Source organism: Ranitomeya imitator, chromosome 2, assembly GCF_032444005.1.
Source record: "Ranitomeya imitator isolate aRanImi1 chromosome 2, aRanImi1.pri, whole genome shotgun sequence".
Classification (NCBI taxonomy): domain Eukaryota; kingdom Metazoa; phylum Chordata; class Amphibia; order Anura; family Dendrobatidae; genus Ranitomeya; species Ranitomeya imitator.
In genome coordinates, this window is record NC_091283.1 from 436,522,134 (window position 1) to 436,538,059 (window position 15,926).

At 42.1% G+C, this 15,926-nt stretch overlaps 1 protein-coding gene across 3 annotated transcripts in view; it reads left to right on the top strand.

Moving 5' to 3' along the window:
- DOK5 (docking protein 5) overlaps positions 1 to 11,367 on the top strand; it is a 137,312-nt gene extending 125,945 nt beyond the window's left edge. For all 3 annotated transcript variants that reach the window (XM_069750927.1, XM_069750928.1, XM_069750926.1), the window contains exons 7-8: positions 4,554 to 4,674; positions 9,426 to 11,367. In XM_069750927.1, coding sequence (XP_069607028.1) covers positions 4,554 to 4,674; positions 9,426 to 9,490 — 186 coding nt within the window. In that variant the 3' untranslated portion in view covers positions 9,491 to 11,367. The remainder of the gene's footprint in view (positions 1 to 4,553; positions 4,675 to 9,425) is intronic.
- Positions 11,368 to 15,926: the final 4,559 nt, after the last annotated feature.

The following is a 15,926-nucleotide window of genomic DNA, read 5'->3' on the forward strand; positions in this document are numbered from 1 at the left end:
AATATTGTATCACACAATTATTAGGTTCTGTAGAAGGACGTAGATCTGGGTATTTATTATGATGGAATATAGGCTGAACTGGATGGACAAATGTCTTTTTTCGGCCTTACTAACTATGTTACTATGTTACTATGTTACTATGTTACTGTCCTGTACCCCAAGTGTCAGTGTCATTATCCTGTACCCAAAATGTTAGTGTCACTGTCCTGTACCCCAAGTGTCAGTGTCATTATCCTGTACCCCAAGTGTCAGTGTCTCTGTCCTGTACCCCAAGTGTCAGTGTCATTGTCCTGTACCCCAAATGTCAGTGTCACTGTCCTGTACCCCAAGTGTCAGTGTCATTGTCCTGTACCCCAAATGTCAGTGTCACTGTCCTGTACCCCAAGTGTCAGTGTCACTGTCCTGTACCCCAAGTGTCAGTGTCACTGTCCTGTACCCCAAGTGTCAGTGTCCTTGTCCTGTACCCCAAGTGTCAGTGTCCTTGTCCTGTACCCCAAGTGTCAGTGTCCTTGTCCTGTACCCCAAGTGTCAGTGTCATTATCCTGTACCCCAAGTATCAGTGTCCTTGTCCTGTACCCCAAGTGTCAGTGTCATTATCCTGTACCCCAAGTGTCAGTGTCATTATCCTGTACCCCAAGTATCAGTGTCCTTGTCCTGTACCCCAAGTGTCATTGTCCTTGTCCTGTACCCCAAGTGTCAGTGTCCTTGTCCTGTACCCCAAGTGTCAGTGTCCTTGTCCTGTACCCCAAGTGTCAGTGTCATTATCCTGTACCCCAAGTGGCAGTGTCACTGTCCTGTACCCCAAGTGGCAGTGTCCTTGTCCTGTACCCCAAGTGTCAGTGTCACTGTCCTGTACCCCAAGTGTCAGTGTCCTTGTCCTGTACCCCAAGTGTCAGTGTCCTTGTCCTGTACCCCAAGTGTCAGTGTCCTTGTCCTGTACCCCAAGTGGCAGTGTCATTATCCTGTACCCCAAGTGTCAGTGTCATTATCCTGTACCCCAAGTATCAGTGTCCTTGTCCTGTACCCCAAGTGTCAGTGTCCTTGTCCTGTACCCCAAGTGTCAGTGTCCTTGTCCTGTACCCCAAGTGTCAGTGTCATTATCCTGTACCACAAGTGTCAGTGTCACTGTCCTGTACCCCAAGTGGCAGTGTCACTGTCCTGTACCCCAAGTGGCAGTGTCCTTGTCCTGTACCCCAAGTGTCAGTGTCACTGTCCTGTACCCCAAGTGTCAGTGTCACTGTCCTGTACCCCAAGTGTCAGTGTCCTTGTCCTGTACCCCATGTGTCAGTGTCCTTGTCCTGTACCCCAAGTGTCAGTGTCACTGTCCTGTACTCCAAGTGTCAGTGTCCTTGTCCTGTACCCCAAGTGTCAGTGTCATTGTCCTGTACCCCAAGTGTCAGTGTCCTTGTCCTGTACCCCAAGTGGCAGTGTCCTTGTCCTGTACCCCAAGTGTCAGTGTCACTGTCCTGTACCCCAAGTGTCAGTGTCCTTGTCCTGTACCCCAAGTGGCAGTGTCCTTGTCCTGTACCCCAAGTGTCAGTGTCACTGTCCTGTACCCCAAGTGTCAGTGTCCTTGTCCTGTACCCCATGTGTCAGTGTCCTTGTCCTGTACCCCAAGTGTCAGTGTCATTATCCTGTACCCCAAGTGTCAGTGTCCTTGTCCTGTACCCCAAGTGGCAGTGTCATTATCCTGTACCCCAAGTGTCAGTGTCATTATCCTGTACCCCAAGTATCAGTGTCCTTGTCCTGTACCCCAAGTGTCAGTGTCCTTGTCCTGTACCCCAAGTGTCAGTGTCCTTGTCCTGTACCCCAAGTGTCAGTGTCCTTGTCCTGTACCCCAAGTGGCAGTGTCATTATCCTGTACCCCAAGTGTCAGTGTCATTATCCTGTACCCCAAGTGTCAGTGACCTTGTCCTGTACCCCAAGTGTCAGTGTCCTTGTCCTGTACCCCAAGTGTCAGTGTCCTTGTCCTGTACCCCAAGTGTCAGTGTCCTTGTCCTGTACCCCAAGTGTCAGTGTCCTTGTCCTGTACCCCAAGTGTCAGTGTCCTTGTCCTGTACCCCAAGTGTCAGTGTCCTTGTCCTGTACCCCAAGTGTCAGTGTCATTATCCTGTACCCCAAGTGTCAGTGTCATTATCCTGTACCCCAAGTATCAGTGTCCTTGTCCTGTACCCCAAGTGTCAGTGTCCTTGTCCTGTACCCCAAGTGTCAGTGTCACTGTCCTGTACCCCAAGTGTCAGTGTCCTTGTCCTGTACCCCAAGTGTCAGTGTCATTATCCTGTACCCCAAGTGGCAGTGTCACTGTCCTGTACCCCAAGTGGCAGTGTCACTGTCCTGTACCCCAAGTGTCAGTGTCCTTGTCCTGTACCCCATGTGTCAGTGTCCTTGTCCTGTACCCCAAGTGTCAGTGTCATTATCCTGTACCCCAAGTGTCAGTGTCATTATCCTGTACCCCAAGTGTCAGTGTCAATGTCCTGTACTCCAAGTGTCAGTGTCCTTGTCCTGTACCCCAAGTGTCAGTGTCATTGTCCTGTACCCCAAGTGTCAGTGTCATTATCCTGTACCACAAGTGTCAGTGTCACTGTCCTGTACCCCACGTGGCAGTGTCACTGTCCTGTACCCCAAGTGGCAGTGTCCTTGTCCTGTACCCCAAGTGTCAGTGTCACTGTCCTGTACCCCAAGTGTCAGTGTCCTTGTCCTGTACCCCAAGTGTCAGTGTCACTGTCCTGTACCCCAAGTGTCAGTGTCCTTGTCCTGTACCCCATGTGTCAGTGTCCTTGTCCCGTACCCCAAGTGTCAGTGTCATTATCCTGTACCCCAAGTGTCAGTGTCCTTGTCCTGTACCCCAAGTGTCAGTGTCATTTTCTAGTACACGTGTCAGTCTGTAACGATCCTGTACACCAAATGTCATGGTAACACAATCCCCACCCTTTTTCAATAAAATAAGACACAAACACAGAATTTACTTTGGAATAGAATTGGCCGTGGCGTTTATTTTTTGAGTAACCAAACAAGAATTTAATTTGATAAGAATAACCAATACATCCTTTTGTAAAAATTCCATATACAGAATAAACTTCACCATATAAAGTCCAAATCCACCCAAGAACAGGGCGATATTCCCACAAAAATAAACGCACGACAAGATCAAGGGAATACAGAAAAAAGGGGAAGGGCGGGTGGGATCTTCAAAAGTTGCTTGAGGTAACTGCGCTGAGCGCACCCAAAACAGCTGTTATATAGGAAAAAATCCCCCCCCCGCTCAGGGTCTTCCACCAATCAAAGTCCATAAAAATTGCGGGAAGAACATCTGGCAGAAACACATATTTGCCCAGCAACAACCTGCTCGTGCTTAGCTTACCAGGGCAATAAATTAACCCTTTGAAGGGAACCAAAACTGTCCATACAAACCCATATATATAATGTTAACATGGTGGCTGTGTTATCATGTGCCCCCCCTAAGATTTTACTAAGGGGAGGGCGTTCAGTATCATTGTCCTATGCCCCAAGAATCAGCATCATTACCCTGTATCCAAGTGTCAGTGTCATGATCCTATACCCCAAGTGTCAGTGTGTGGCTCCCCTTCCCCACCTGGACAGTCATACTGAGATTTGCTCCCTCTCCTCACACTGATCAGTGATCAGGGATGAGCCCATGATTGTGCTGGTAGCCGCCGCTGTTCAGTACTATGCGCTGTTCATTGTGGTGCCGCTCTCCCTGGTTCTGAAATTGATGTCACTACATTCACGGCACAGAAGATGTGTGATGATGATTGCTGATGGCAGCCGCCATATAAGACATGGTTGCTGTTTGCCGATCGATGTCTCATATGACTTGTGTCCTGTATTTTCACCACTTTTCCCCTCTGCAGGCTCTCTATAATTGTCAGCTGTCTCTGAGCTAGTGGGTGGAGGGTAGCTGCTAGGATGTCATCAATACACAGCACACAGTGACATGAGGATTTCTACACTTGTCTCTCTTTGCAGAAAATGCTCATAAGTAGCAGCAGCAGCAGCAGCATGGAGGGAACTATAAAGCAGTACTGAGCAGTGTAGCTGTGATTTCAGCAGCATCACTCTGCATCTGTGCTACTTTACCTCACTCTATTCCTCCACCCCTCTCCATAGACTTCAATGAACAGCTGTAATCTTATCCCTCAGTATGGCAGTTTGTCATATTCTGGCCAAGATGGATTTTTATCAGTTTTCCAGCGTGAATGGAGAAAGAAGCAGTTTTCTCTTTTAAAAAAAAAAATTCCAAAGTTTTTTTGATTTTCACTTGTAATATTAATTTATGTAAAATTTTGTGAAATGTCAGTGGCCATTTAATATGGGATGGGTGGATATATATACTTGGTAATTATAAGGCATCGGCATGCTTATCAGGATATCAGGAGGAAAACCCGCTATAACATTTAAAGGGCCCAGTCAGCATGAAGAAATCAATGTGGATTACCAGGAGCTGTATGAAAATGGTGTCCTGATCTTAGGTAGGGGACAGAGTTATATAGTGGAAGGAGGATGCTAATAAGATTATTGTGCTTTTCTTGCAGCTTCAAATGCGAATGAGCGAGAGGACGGTATCTCTCAACACCATGGTCCCATTACCTCGCAGCGCGTACTGGCAGCACATTACAAGACAGCACAGTACAGGACAGCTCTACAGCCTGCAAGGTGAAGTACAAAGAATTCTACCTAGAACTTTACATCATTGACTTTTAGAAGAGCGCTGACTTGTTACTTCAGTGTACTGATTTATTATATTACAGCACTCTTATAGGAGCACTGACTTATTATCTCAGGGCACCGAGTTATTATACTAGAGACCTTACACTATAAGAATACTGACTTAGTATATTAGAGCACTTATAGCATGAGAGAACTGACTTATCTCAGGGAACTGATTTATTATACTTGACCACTTACGTGTAATATAGGAGCACTGACTTATTATCTCAGGGCACTGAGTTATTATACTAGACCACTTACGTATAATATAGGAGCACTGACTTATTATCTCAGGGCACTGAGTTATTATACTAGAGACCTTACACTATAAGAATACTGACTTAGTATATTAGAGCACTTATAGCATGAGAGAACTGACTTATCTCAGGGAACTGATTTATTATACTTGACCACTTACGTGTAATATAGGAGCACTGACTTATTATCTCAGGGCACTGAGTTATTATACTAGACCACTTACGTATAATATAGGAGCACTGACTTATTATCTCAGGGCACTGAGTTATTATACTAGAGACCTTACACTATAAGAATACTGACTTATTATATTAGAGCACTTATAGCATGAGAGAACTGACTTATCTCAGGGAACTGATTTATTATACTAGACCACTTACGTATAAAATAGGAGCACTGACTTATTATCTCAGCGCACCGAGTTATTATACTAGAAACCTTACACTATAAGAATACTGACTTATTATATTAGAGCACTTATAGCATGAGAGAACTGACTTATCTCAGGGAACTGATTTATTATACTAGACCACTTACGTATAAAATAGGAGCACTGACTTATTATCTCAGCGCACCGAGTTATTATACTAGAAACCTTACACTATAAGAATACTGACTTATTATATTAGAGCACTTATAGCATGAGAGAACTGACTTATCTCAGGGAACTGATTTATTATACTTGACCACTTACGTATAATAAAGGAGCACTGACTTATTATCTCAGGGCACTGAGTTATTATACTAGACCACTTACGTATAATATAGGAGCACTGACTTATTATCTCAGGGCACTGAGTTATTATACTAGAGACCTTACACTATAAGAATACTGACTTATTATATTAGAGCACTTATAGCATGAGAGAACTGACTTATCTCAGGGAACTGATTTATTATACTAGACCACTTACGTATAATATAGGAGCACTGACTTATTATCTCAGCGCACCGAGTTATTATACTAGAGACCTTACACTATAAGAATACTGACTTATTATATTAGAGCACTTATAGCATGAGAGAACTGACTTATCTCAGGGAACTGATTTATTATACTAGACCACTTACGTATAATATAGGAGCACTGACTTATTATCTCAGGGCACCGAGTTATACTAGAGAATTTACACTATAGGAATACTGACTTATTATATTAGAGCACTTATAGCATGAGAGAACTGACTTATTATCTCAGGGCACTGACTTATCATAATAAAACACTACTTTCTAATGCAACAGCAGTGACTTATTATATTAGTGCACTTACGTAAAAAATTAAAGCACAGACTTATCTTGAACACTGACTTATCATAGTAAAAGCCTTCCATTATAATATAAGAGCATTGACTTACTATATTATTGCACTTGTAAATAACATAACAACACTGACTTATCATCTCGAGACACTGGCATAGAATATAACAGCACTAATTAATCATTATAGGTCACTGTCACTGACTTATTACCTCAGGGCATTTACTTATATTATTAAAGCATTTATAAAATAACAGTGGTGACTTATTTCAGACGCTCAGACTTATTATATCAAAGCATTTAGTTATAACATAAGAGCACTTAATTATCGTTTAAATACATTGACTTTATATATCGGAGCATTCACTTATATGAGCAAGGACTTATCTCAGGGCACTGATTTATTATGTTTGAGCACTCACCTATATCATAAGGGCACGGACTTATCTCATGGCATAGACTTATTATCTCAGGGCACAAAATTATTACGTTAGAATATTTATAAAATAGCAGCATTGACTTATGATATTGCTGCAATAATGTAAAACAAGGCAGTCCTAACTTTAAAGTGCCCTTATATAATAACTCAGTGCGCTAAGCACTAAGTTTTACATTAGTGCAGGGATAAAATTAGTTAGTCCTGTTATTAAAGGGTATATCCGGGACTTTACAAAAAAACAAAAATGTAACTGAGCAATAACCGGCAAGTAATTGCAGCTTACCTGCCTGTTGTGCACGGCGCCGTTCTCAGAGCTCTGACTTATTATCTTGGAGCTTTGAATTATTGTCTCAGAGCTCTTACTTATTATCTCAGACATCTGATGTATTATCTTAGAGCAGTGACTTGTTATCGCAGATGACTCAATTGTCATCTCAAATCTTTGAGATAATGGTGCACTCACTAAATACAAATAATACATGAGTTACTTGCAGACCGAGGCCCTAGTAACAAACCACAGTACAGTCACAGCAAAGGTGAAACTTGTTAATCAGCTGCTCGCTCCCGTCATTAATATATGTGCAGGATTATTAATTACTCTTCTACTAATGAAAAGTAAATCAGTTTACATATTAAGGAGTCGGCAGCCGCTCCACATGGAAATCAGGTAGGATAATTAAATTAAATGAAAAATAAAAAATACTCCATGAAATCGGCCACAAGTACATTGGTAAATGATCTGCATCAATCTCAATTACTTGAGCCCGCTGAGGACATGTTATTGATTTCCAACATACTTGGCTTCATTTACTTGGATACATTATATGAATTTATAATCGCCTCCTAGGAAGAGAATAGATTTGCGTCGGCTTTTGCCTGGGTCTCACCTCTCCTTATAGTTACTGTTCAGTGTCAAGCCCAACAGTTGTCAGGTATCGCCATCTAGTGGTGTTCTCGGGTATTACAGCCTTGTGTGTTATATTACAGACCACATACAGGCGCTTCTTACAAAATTAGAATATCATCAAAAAGTGAATTTATTTCAATTCTTCAATACAAAAAGTGAAACTCATATATTATATAGAGTCATTACAACCAGAGTGATCGCTTTCAAGTGTTTATTTCTGTTAATGTTGATGATTAGGACTTACAGCCAATGAAAACCCAAAAGTCATTATCTCAGTAATAAGAATACTTTATAACACTGGCTTGAAAAATGATTTTAAAATCCGAAATGTTGGCCTACTGAAATGTATGTTCAGTAAATGCTCTCACTACTTGCTCGGGGCTCCTTTTGCATCTATTACTGCATCATCACTGCTGAGATGTTATGGAAGCCAAGGTTGCTTTGATATCAACCTTTGATAGCCTTATAGATGCCTTTCCATTACTAAGCAATGGGTTTGATGTCACCGGACAATACAAAGGTGACATCAACTCCACAAATATTAACCCAACTTTTGTCAGTATGGAGAACATTGGGGGGAGCTCAGTATGGAAAACATAAAGGGCACTGTATGGAGAACATGGGGGACACTGTATGGAGAATATGGGGGGACACTGTATGGAGAATATGGGGGGCTCTGTCTAGAGAACTTGGAGGGAGCTCAATATGGAGAAGATATGGGGCTCTGTATCTTATAGACTCCTCTCCATTACTAACTTGTGGGCATGATGTCAGCAGCGATAAAACAGCTGACATCAACCCCACAAATATTAACCCAACTTTTCACCGCCAAAGGGCAAGTGGGAAGAGCTGGGCAAAGCGCCAGCATTGGCACATCTAATAGATGTGCCTTTCTGGGTGGTTTTAGGCTGCTAATTGTAGGCTGGTGAGGGTTAATATCCATGGCCCCTTACCAGCCTGAGAATACCAGCCTCCACTGTCTGCTTTAGCAAGGCTGGTTTTCAAAAATGGGGGGGACCCCACACCATTTTTGTAAATTATTTATTTAAATAATTAAAAAATACGGCACTGGGACCCCTCTATTTTTGATAGCCAGCCTTGCTGAAGCTGACAGCTGAGGGTTGCAGCCCCCAGCCTGGCTGGTTATGAAAAATACAGGGAAACCCACACTATTTTTTTTAAATTATTTATTTACAGTGCAGGAGCTAATGAATACTCCCATCAGCCACCCCTGCTCTCGCTGTTATTAGTGGCAGCAGGTGTCGGATGATGGGAGCAGTTGTCCCTTCTGCTGACACCAGTGACCGGAGGTAAACTTCATACCTCAAATCACAGCTGAGCGCTCATGCTGTCTTTTGACAGCGTGGGAACCGCGGCGCTCTGACCGGCGGGGATGATTTCACTGCCAATCAGAAGTGGCGTTTGCCGCGCTACACATGAAAGCGCGACAAACTCCTGGTGTTCAGGCAGCCAAACCCGAACAGTAACCCGGACTTCCTGGTGAAGTCCATGTTTGATGTCCGGACGCTGAACTTTTCTGTTCGGTTCTCCCATCTCTAGTCACAAATAATAATATGGTATCTTGAGATATTATTAATAGTAGAATATTCTGAGATAATGTGTAGCTAGCAGTCTGATATAAGAATATTTCTACGTGGCGAGATAATAAGTCAGTGCCAAAATATCTAGATGTCTGAAATAAAGTTGTATAATTTTGAGAATATCTAGAATACAGGCTCTGATTTGGACCAATGATGTGAGAGGTCACTTATTTCAAATGATCAAAAGGTAACTTTAACATTTTTCTTTCTTCTTCTGTCTCCTCCTGGTGTGAAGACCTCTCCAACCCTCAGAAGCTTCATCGGACAGACACATTTCCCACGTACCGGTCTGAGCACTGACAGACGCTGCTGTGGACTTCTTCGTTATACTTTGACAATAAACTATTTGGAGCTAAAGAGAAAGCTCGAACTACTTATCTCCTGCGACCGACGAGACGAGCGGCGCCGACCATCAGCCCGGATATTTCTATATTCTAAAATGCAACTTTTTTTTATTCTCACCAACACTGTGCTTTAAACATTTAGAAAGAACGTCTTTTTTTTAATTTTTACCTTAATGAAATATCATCTGTTCATATCATCGAGTGTAATCCGGCAACTCTGCTGCTTGTTGTGGAACTACAACTCCTAGCATTCTATCAGAAACTGCTGGGAGTCATTTCACATCAGCTGGAGAGCAACCTATGACTTCTCGGATCTGATCACTTTTGCATTTTCTTGTTCTAAGTTCTCTTTTGGGGGGTCTGAGTCTTGTCCTTTTGTATCCCCCTGGCTGGTTATGGTACACACATATTCATTTTCCCCATGTGTCTCTAAATCTCTGGATCGGCGAAATGTTTCTGCTGTGGAGAAAATCAAAAATGGCTAAAATTCAAATTTGATTTGGAAATACAGAATTTATGGATATTATGAATGGTAGAAAATTAATCCTTGTTAATTTTTTTTTTTTTTTAAGAAACTTACGATCAATGGGACCATCCCGGCTTTCGACATATGGGTCTCCTTGCCCCACTGTCATCTATTAAAAAATAAATAAACAGGTAAAAGCCTGGTAGAGAACTTTCTGGATATAAGTTAAAGGGAAACTGTTAGCAGGTTTTTGCTATGTAATCTGACTGCAGCGTTATGTAGGGACAGAGACCCTGATTGTAGTGATGTACCACTTAGTTTACTGGGTGTTGCAGTTGTGATAGAATTATTTTTTTGTGCTGCAGATCTATCAGAGCTCAGTTGTCGAGCTGTGTATAACCCGCCCGCACTACAACTTTCTGTAAAAATGAGAGAGCTCAATGGTAGAGATGTGGTTGGACTAGGAGGCACGAGGCCAGTTGTCCTGTGGTGATAATCTCCTGCTAATAAAATGTTGATTGTAATAACGCAATCGAGTAAGTGACACACCTCAGTAATCAGGAGCTTTGCTCTTACATTTGTTGCTCTCAGATTACATAGCAAAACAACCTGCTGACAGATTGCCTTTAATACAGCACATACAGGAGCCGGAAGTGTAGGTGGTAAGGGAGAGAGCAATAATTAGCAGAATATAGCACTATATATCACTACGGATTCACACAAGATTAGTTCTAATTGGATTTTTTTTTCATATCACAATGTGTAGTAAAACAAACATAAATCTTGCAATTTTGACACTGACCACAGAGACTATTCCAAGCTCTTATTTCCTGTTCTTTGAGGAAATTCACATGTAGATTGGCAGCAAGACATTGACTCCAACCCTACAGGGGCATAACGATCGTGGACATAGAGAGTGTGACCTCGATGGGCATGTGCGGGGTGGGCCTGCCAACGCTAGCTTCAGCTGGATGTGCATCCAAGCTAGCCAATTATGCCAGGAAGAGGCACAGGATGGGGGACATTATTATAGGATGGGGGACAGTATACCAGGAAGGGGCCCATTATGGGGACATTATACCAGGATGGGGGACTTTTTATAGGAAAGGGCCAATGGAGGGCATTATTATAGTAAGGGGCCTAGGAAAAATAAATTATACCTGAAAGGGGCCCAGAATGGGGACATAATCTGGAGAGCATAAATGATTCTGCAATGGAGGATTTCTTTTCTATTTATCGCTCTATTCATTTCCAATCTCAGAGTTCTTTTCTCAGGCGATCGTTGGCTTTCAGTCATCCTGTTGTCATCATTACTTACAACCTCCACTGATTTCTTAAAATAAATGACACCATGATTACATTTTAAACTAATTGTTACAAAATTCTTTTTAATGTCTATCTTTTCTGTGTCTTTTTTTTGTCTTGGAAGAATTTTAAACCAACAGCTGAGGCAGACATCATGAGGTTCTGCAGCAGCAGCTGGGATATATATATTATTTGTTGTGCAAAATGGAATTTAGTGTCATAAAATAGTGATGAATTTTACAGCATTATGTCACAAAATACTATTTTGTGACGCGTAATAATATATCTTATTACAACTAGATGTTCTCAGCCGGGATCCATTACCAGTTTGCTTTTTTGATCAGTCCTGTGTATGCTCATATGGGCCCGTCCGGTGATAATCCTTATATAATGTGAGAACTGATCAAATGCAGCTTATGTCTGCTGGCCCTGATCTGAGGCAGTCCGGACATGCTGAGACGTGTGGATTTGTGGTAGCAGCTGGAAAGCGACTGTTTTGCACAGACCTCGGGCCCTGTCTGGACCTTCCTTACCATGGCTGTAGCAGTATCAGAATTACGTGAATATCACCGCACAAAAATCATAACCTGCAAGTGGTCTCTTCTATGAAACATGGCTAGATGACACTCGATATATTCATACAATGCACAATATGCAAGATATAATTATTTCACATCTAATCTCATCTTGTAACATAAACTTTTGCATGATTTTTGAAATTGCCGCATTTTACAAAGGAAATGTTCTAAGGACACAGAAATTCAAGGTGGATATGGAAAACTCACAAATTACTACAGATTGTTATGTGATAATTTGTTTTCTGATCAATTACACTGGCGATGAATCAACGAGTCGCCAAAAGAAAGGCATCATAGTGTTCAATTATGGAACATAATCACTGTAGGATATTGAACACAGAGCAAGAAGCCGCCCACAAATGATTGGATATCAGTACTGTCGTTTACTGGGATGTAACAATAACATGAATTTGCTGAGAGACAATAACTACTTTTTAAATATGAAAGATCAAAGTCAGAAAACTATGCAAAAAAAAGATATATTTTGTCCAAAATATAAATTGACTAATATTATCCTCTATGCACAAATTAATAACTTCTTATAGTAGCTATATTATTGCACATAGTTAGCTGTAATACTGCCCCCTATAAACAAGAATATAACTACTATAATACTGCACCCTATGTACAAGAATATAACTACTATAATACTGCCCCTATGTACAAGAATATAACTACTATAATACTGCCCCTATGTACAAGAATATAACTACTATAATACTGCCCCTATGTACAAGAATATAACTAGTATAACACTGTCCCCTATGTACAAGAATATAACTACTATAATACTGCCCCTATGTACAAGAATATAACTACTATAATACTGCCCCTATGTACAAGAATATAACTACTATAATACTGTTCCTATGTACAAGAATATAACTACTATAATACTGCCCCTATGTACAAGAATATAACTACTATAATACTGCCCCTATGTACAAGAATATAACTACTATAATACTGCCCCTATGTACAAGAATATAACTACTATAATACTTTCCGCAGTGCTAAACCGCTGCGGATTTATGGAGGATTTACCACGTTTTTTCTGCGCATTTCACTGCGGTTTTACAACTGCGATTTTCTATTTGAGCAGTTGTAAAACCGCTGCGGAATCCGCACAAAGAAGTGACATGCTGCGGAATGTAAACCGCTGCGTTTCCGTGCAGTTTTTCCGCAGCATGTGTACAGCGATTTTTGTTTCCCATATGTTTACATTTAACAGTAAACTCATGGGAAACTGCTGCGGATCCGCAGCGTTTTCCGCAGCGTGTGCACATACCTTTAGAATTAGGCCATGTGCACACGGTGCGGATTTGGCTGCGGATCCGCAGTGGATTGGCCGCTGCGGATTCGCAGCAGTGTTCCATCAGGTGTACAGTACCATGTAAACATATGGAAACCAAATCCGCTGTGTCCATGGTGAGGAAAATACCGCGCAGAAACGCTGCGTTGTATTTTCCGCAGCATGTCAATTCTTTGTGCGAATTCCGCAGCGTTTTACACCTGTTCCTCAATAGGAATCCGCAGGTGAAATCCGCACAAAAAACACTGGAAATCCGTGGAAAATCCGCAGGTAAAACGCAGTGCCTTTTACCCGCGGATTTTTCAAAAATGATGCTGAAAAATCTCACACGAATCCGCAACGTGGGCACATAGCCTTAAGGTTAGGGTTGGAATTAGGGTTGTGGTTAGGGGTGTGTTGCGGTTAGGGTTGTGATTAGGGTTATGGCTACAGTTGGGATTAGGGTTAGGGGTGTAGGGGGGTTAGTGTTGGAGGTAGAATTGAGGGGTTACCACTGTTTAGGCACATCAGGGGTCTCCAAACGCAACATGGCGCCACCATTGATTCCAGCCAATCTCGTATTCAAAAAGTCAAATGGTGCTCCCTCAATTCCGAGCCCTGACGTGTGCCCAAACAGTCGTTTACCCCCACATATCGGGTACCAGCATACTCAGGATAAACTGCGCAACAATTACTGGGGTCCAATTTCTCCTGTTACCCTTGTGAAAATAAAAAAATGCTTGCTAAAACATCATTTTTGAGGAAAGAAAAATGATTTATTATTTTCACGGCTCTACGTTGTAAACGTCTGTGAAGCACTTGGGGGTTCAAAGTGCTCACCACATATCTAGATAAGTTCCTTGGGGGGTCTAGTTTCTAAAATGGGGTCACTTGTGGGGGGTTTCTACTGTTTAGGCACACCAGGGGCTCTGCAAACGCAACGTGACGCCCGCAGACCATTCCATCAAAGTCTGCATTTTAAAAGTCACTACTTCCATTCTGAGCCCCGACGTGTGCCCAAACAGTGGTTTACCCCCACTCATGGGGTATCAGCGTAATCAGGAGAAACTGAACAACAACTTTTGCGGTCCAATTTCTCCTGTAACCCTTGGGAAAATAAAAAATTCTGGGCTAAATAATTATTTTTGAGGAAAGAAAACGTATTTATTATTTTCACGGCTCTGCATTATATACTTCTATGAAGTACTTGGGGGTTCAAAGTGCTCACCACACATCTAGATAAGTTCCTTTCGAGGTCTAGTTTCCAAAATGGGGTCACTTGTGGGGGGTTTCTACTGTTTAGCCACACCAGGGTCTCTGTAAACGCAACGTGACGCCCGCAGACCATTCCATCAAAGTCTGCATTTCAAAAGTCACTACTTCCCTTCTGAGCCCCGACGTGTGCCCAAACAGTGGTTTACCTCCACACATGGGGTATCAGCGTACTCAGGAGAAACTGAACAACAACTTTTGGGGTCCAATTTCTCCTGTTACCCTTGGGAAAATAAAAAATTCTGGGCTAAATAATTATTTTTGAGGAAAGAAAACGTATTTATTATTTTCACGGCTCTGCATTATATACTTCTATGAAGCACTTGGGGGTTCAAAGTGCTCACCACACATCTAGATAAGTTCCTTTCGGGGTCTAGTTTCCAAATTGGGGTCACTTGTGGGGGGTTTCTACTGTTTAGCCACATCAGGGGCTCTGCAAACGCAACGTGACGCCCGCAGAGCATTCCATCAAAGTCTGCATTTCAAAACGTCACTACTTCAATTCCGAGCCCAGGCATGTGCCCAAACAGTAGTTTACCCCCACATATGGGGTATCACCGTACTCAGGAGAAACTGGACAACAAATATTGGGGTCAAATTTCTCCTGTTACCCTTGGGAAAATTAAAAAATTCTGGGCTAAATAATTATTTTTGAGGAAAGAAAACGTATTTATTATTTTCACGGCTCTGCATTATAAACTTCTGTGAAGCACTTGGGGGTTCAAAGTGCTCACCACACATCTAGATAAGTTCCGTTCGGGGTCTAGTTTCCAAAATGGGGTCACTTGTGGGGGGTTTCTACTGTTAAGCCACATCAGGGGCTCTGCAAACGCAACGTGACGCCCACAGAGCATTCCATCAAAGTCTGCATTTCAAAACGTCACTACTTCACTTCCGAGCCCCGACATGTGCCCAAACAGTGGTTTACCCCCACATATGGGGTATCAGCGTACTCAGGAGAAACTGGACAACAACTTTTGGGGTCAAATTTCTCCTGATACCCTTGGGAAAATAAAAAATTGCAGGCTAAAAGATCATTTTTGAGAAAATAATTTTTTATTTTTATTTTCATGGCTCTGCGTTATAAACTTCTGTGAAGCACTTGGGGGTTCAAAGTCCTCACCACACATCTAGATTAGTTCCTTTGGTGGACTAGTTTCCAAAATGGGGTCATTTCTGGGGGATCTCCAATGTTTAGGCACACAGGGGCTCTCCAAACGTGACATGATGTCCGCTAATGATTGGAGCTAATTTTCCATTTAAAAAGCCAAATGGCATGCCTTCCCTTCCGAGCCCTGCCGTGCGCCCAAACAGTGGTCTACCCCCACATATGGGGTATCAGCGTACTCAGGACAAACTGGACAACAATATTTGGGGTCCAATTTCTCCTATTACCCTTGGCAAAATAGGAAATTCCAGGCTAAAAAATCATTTTTGAGGAAAGAAAAATTATTTTTTATTTTCATGGCTCTGCGTTATA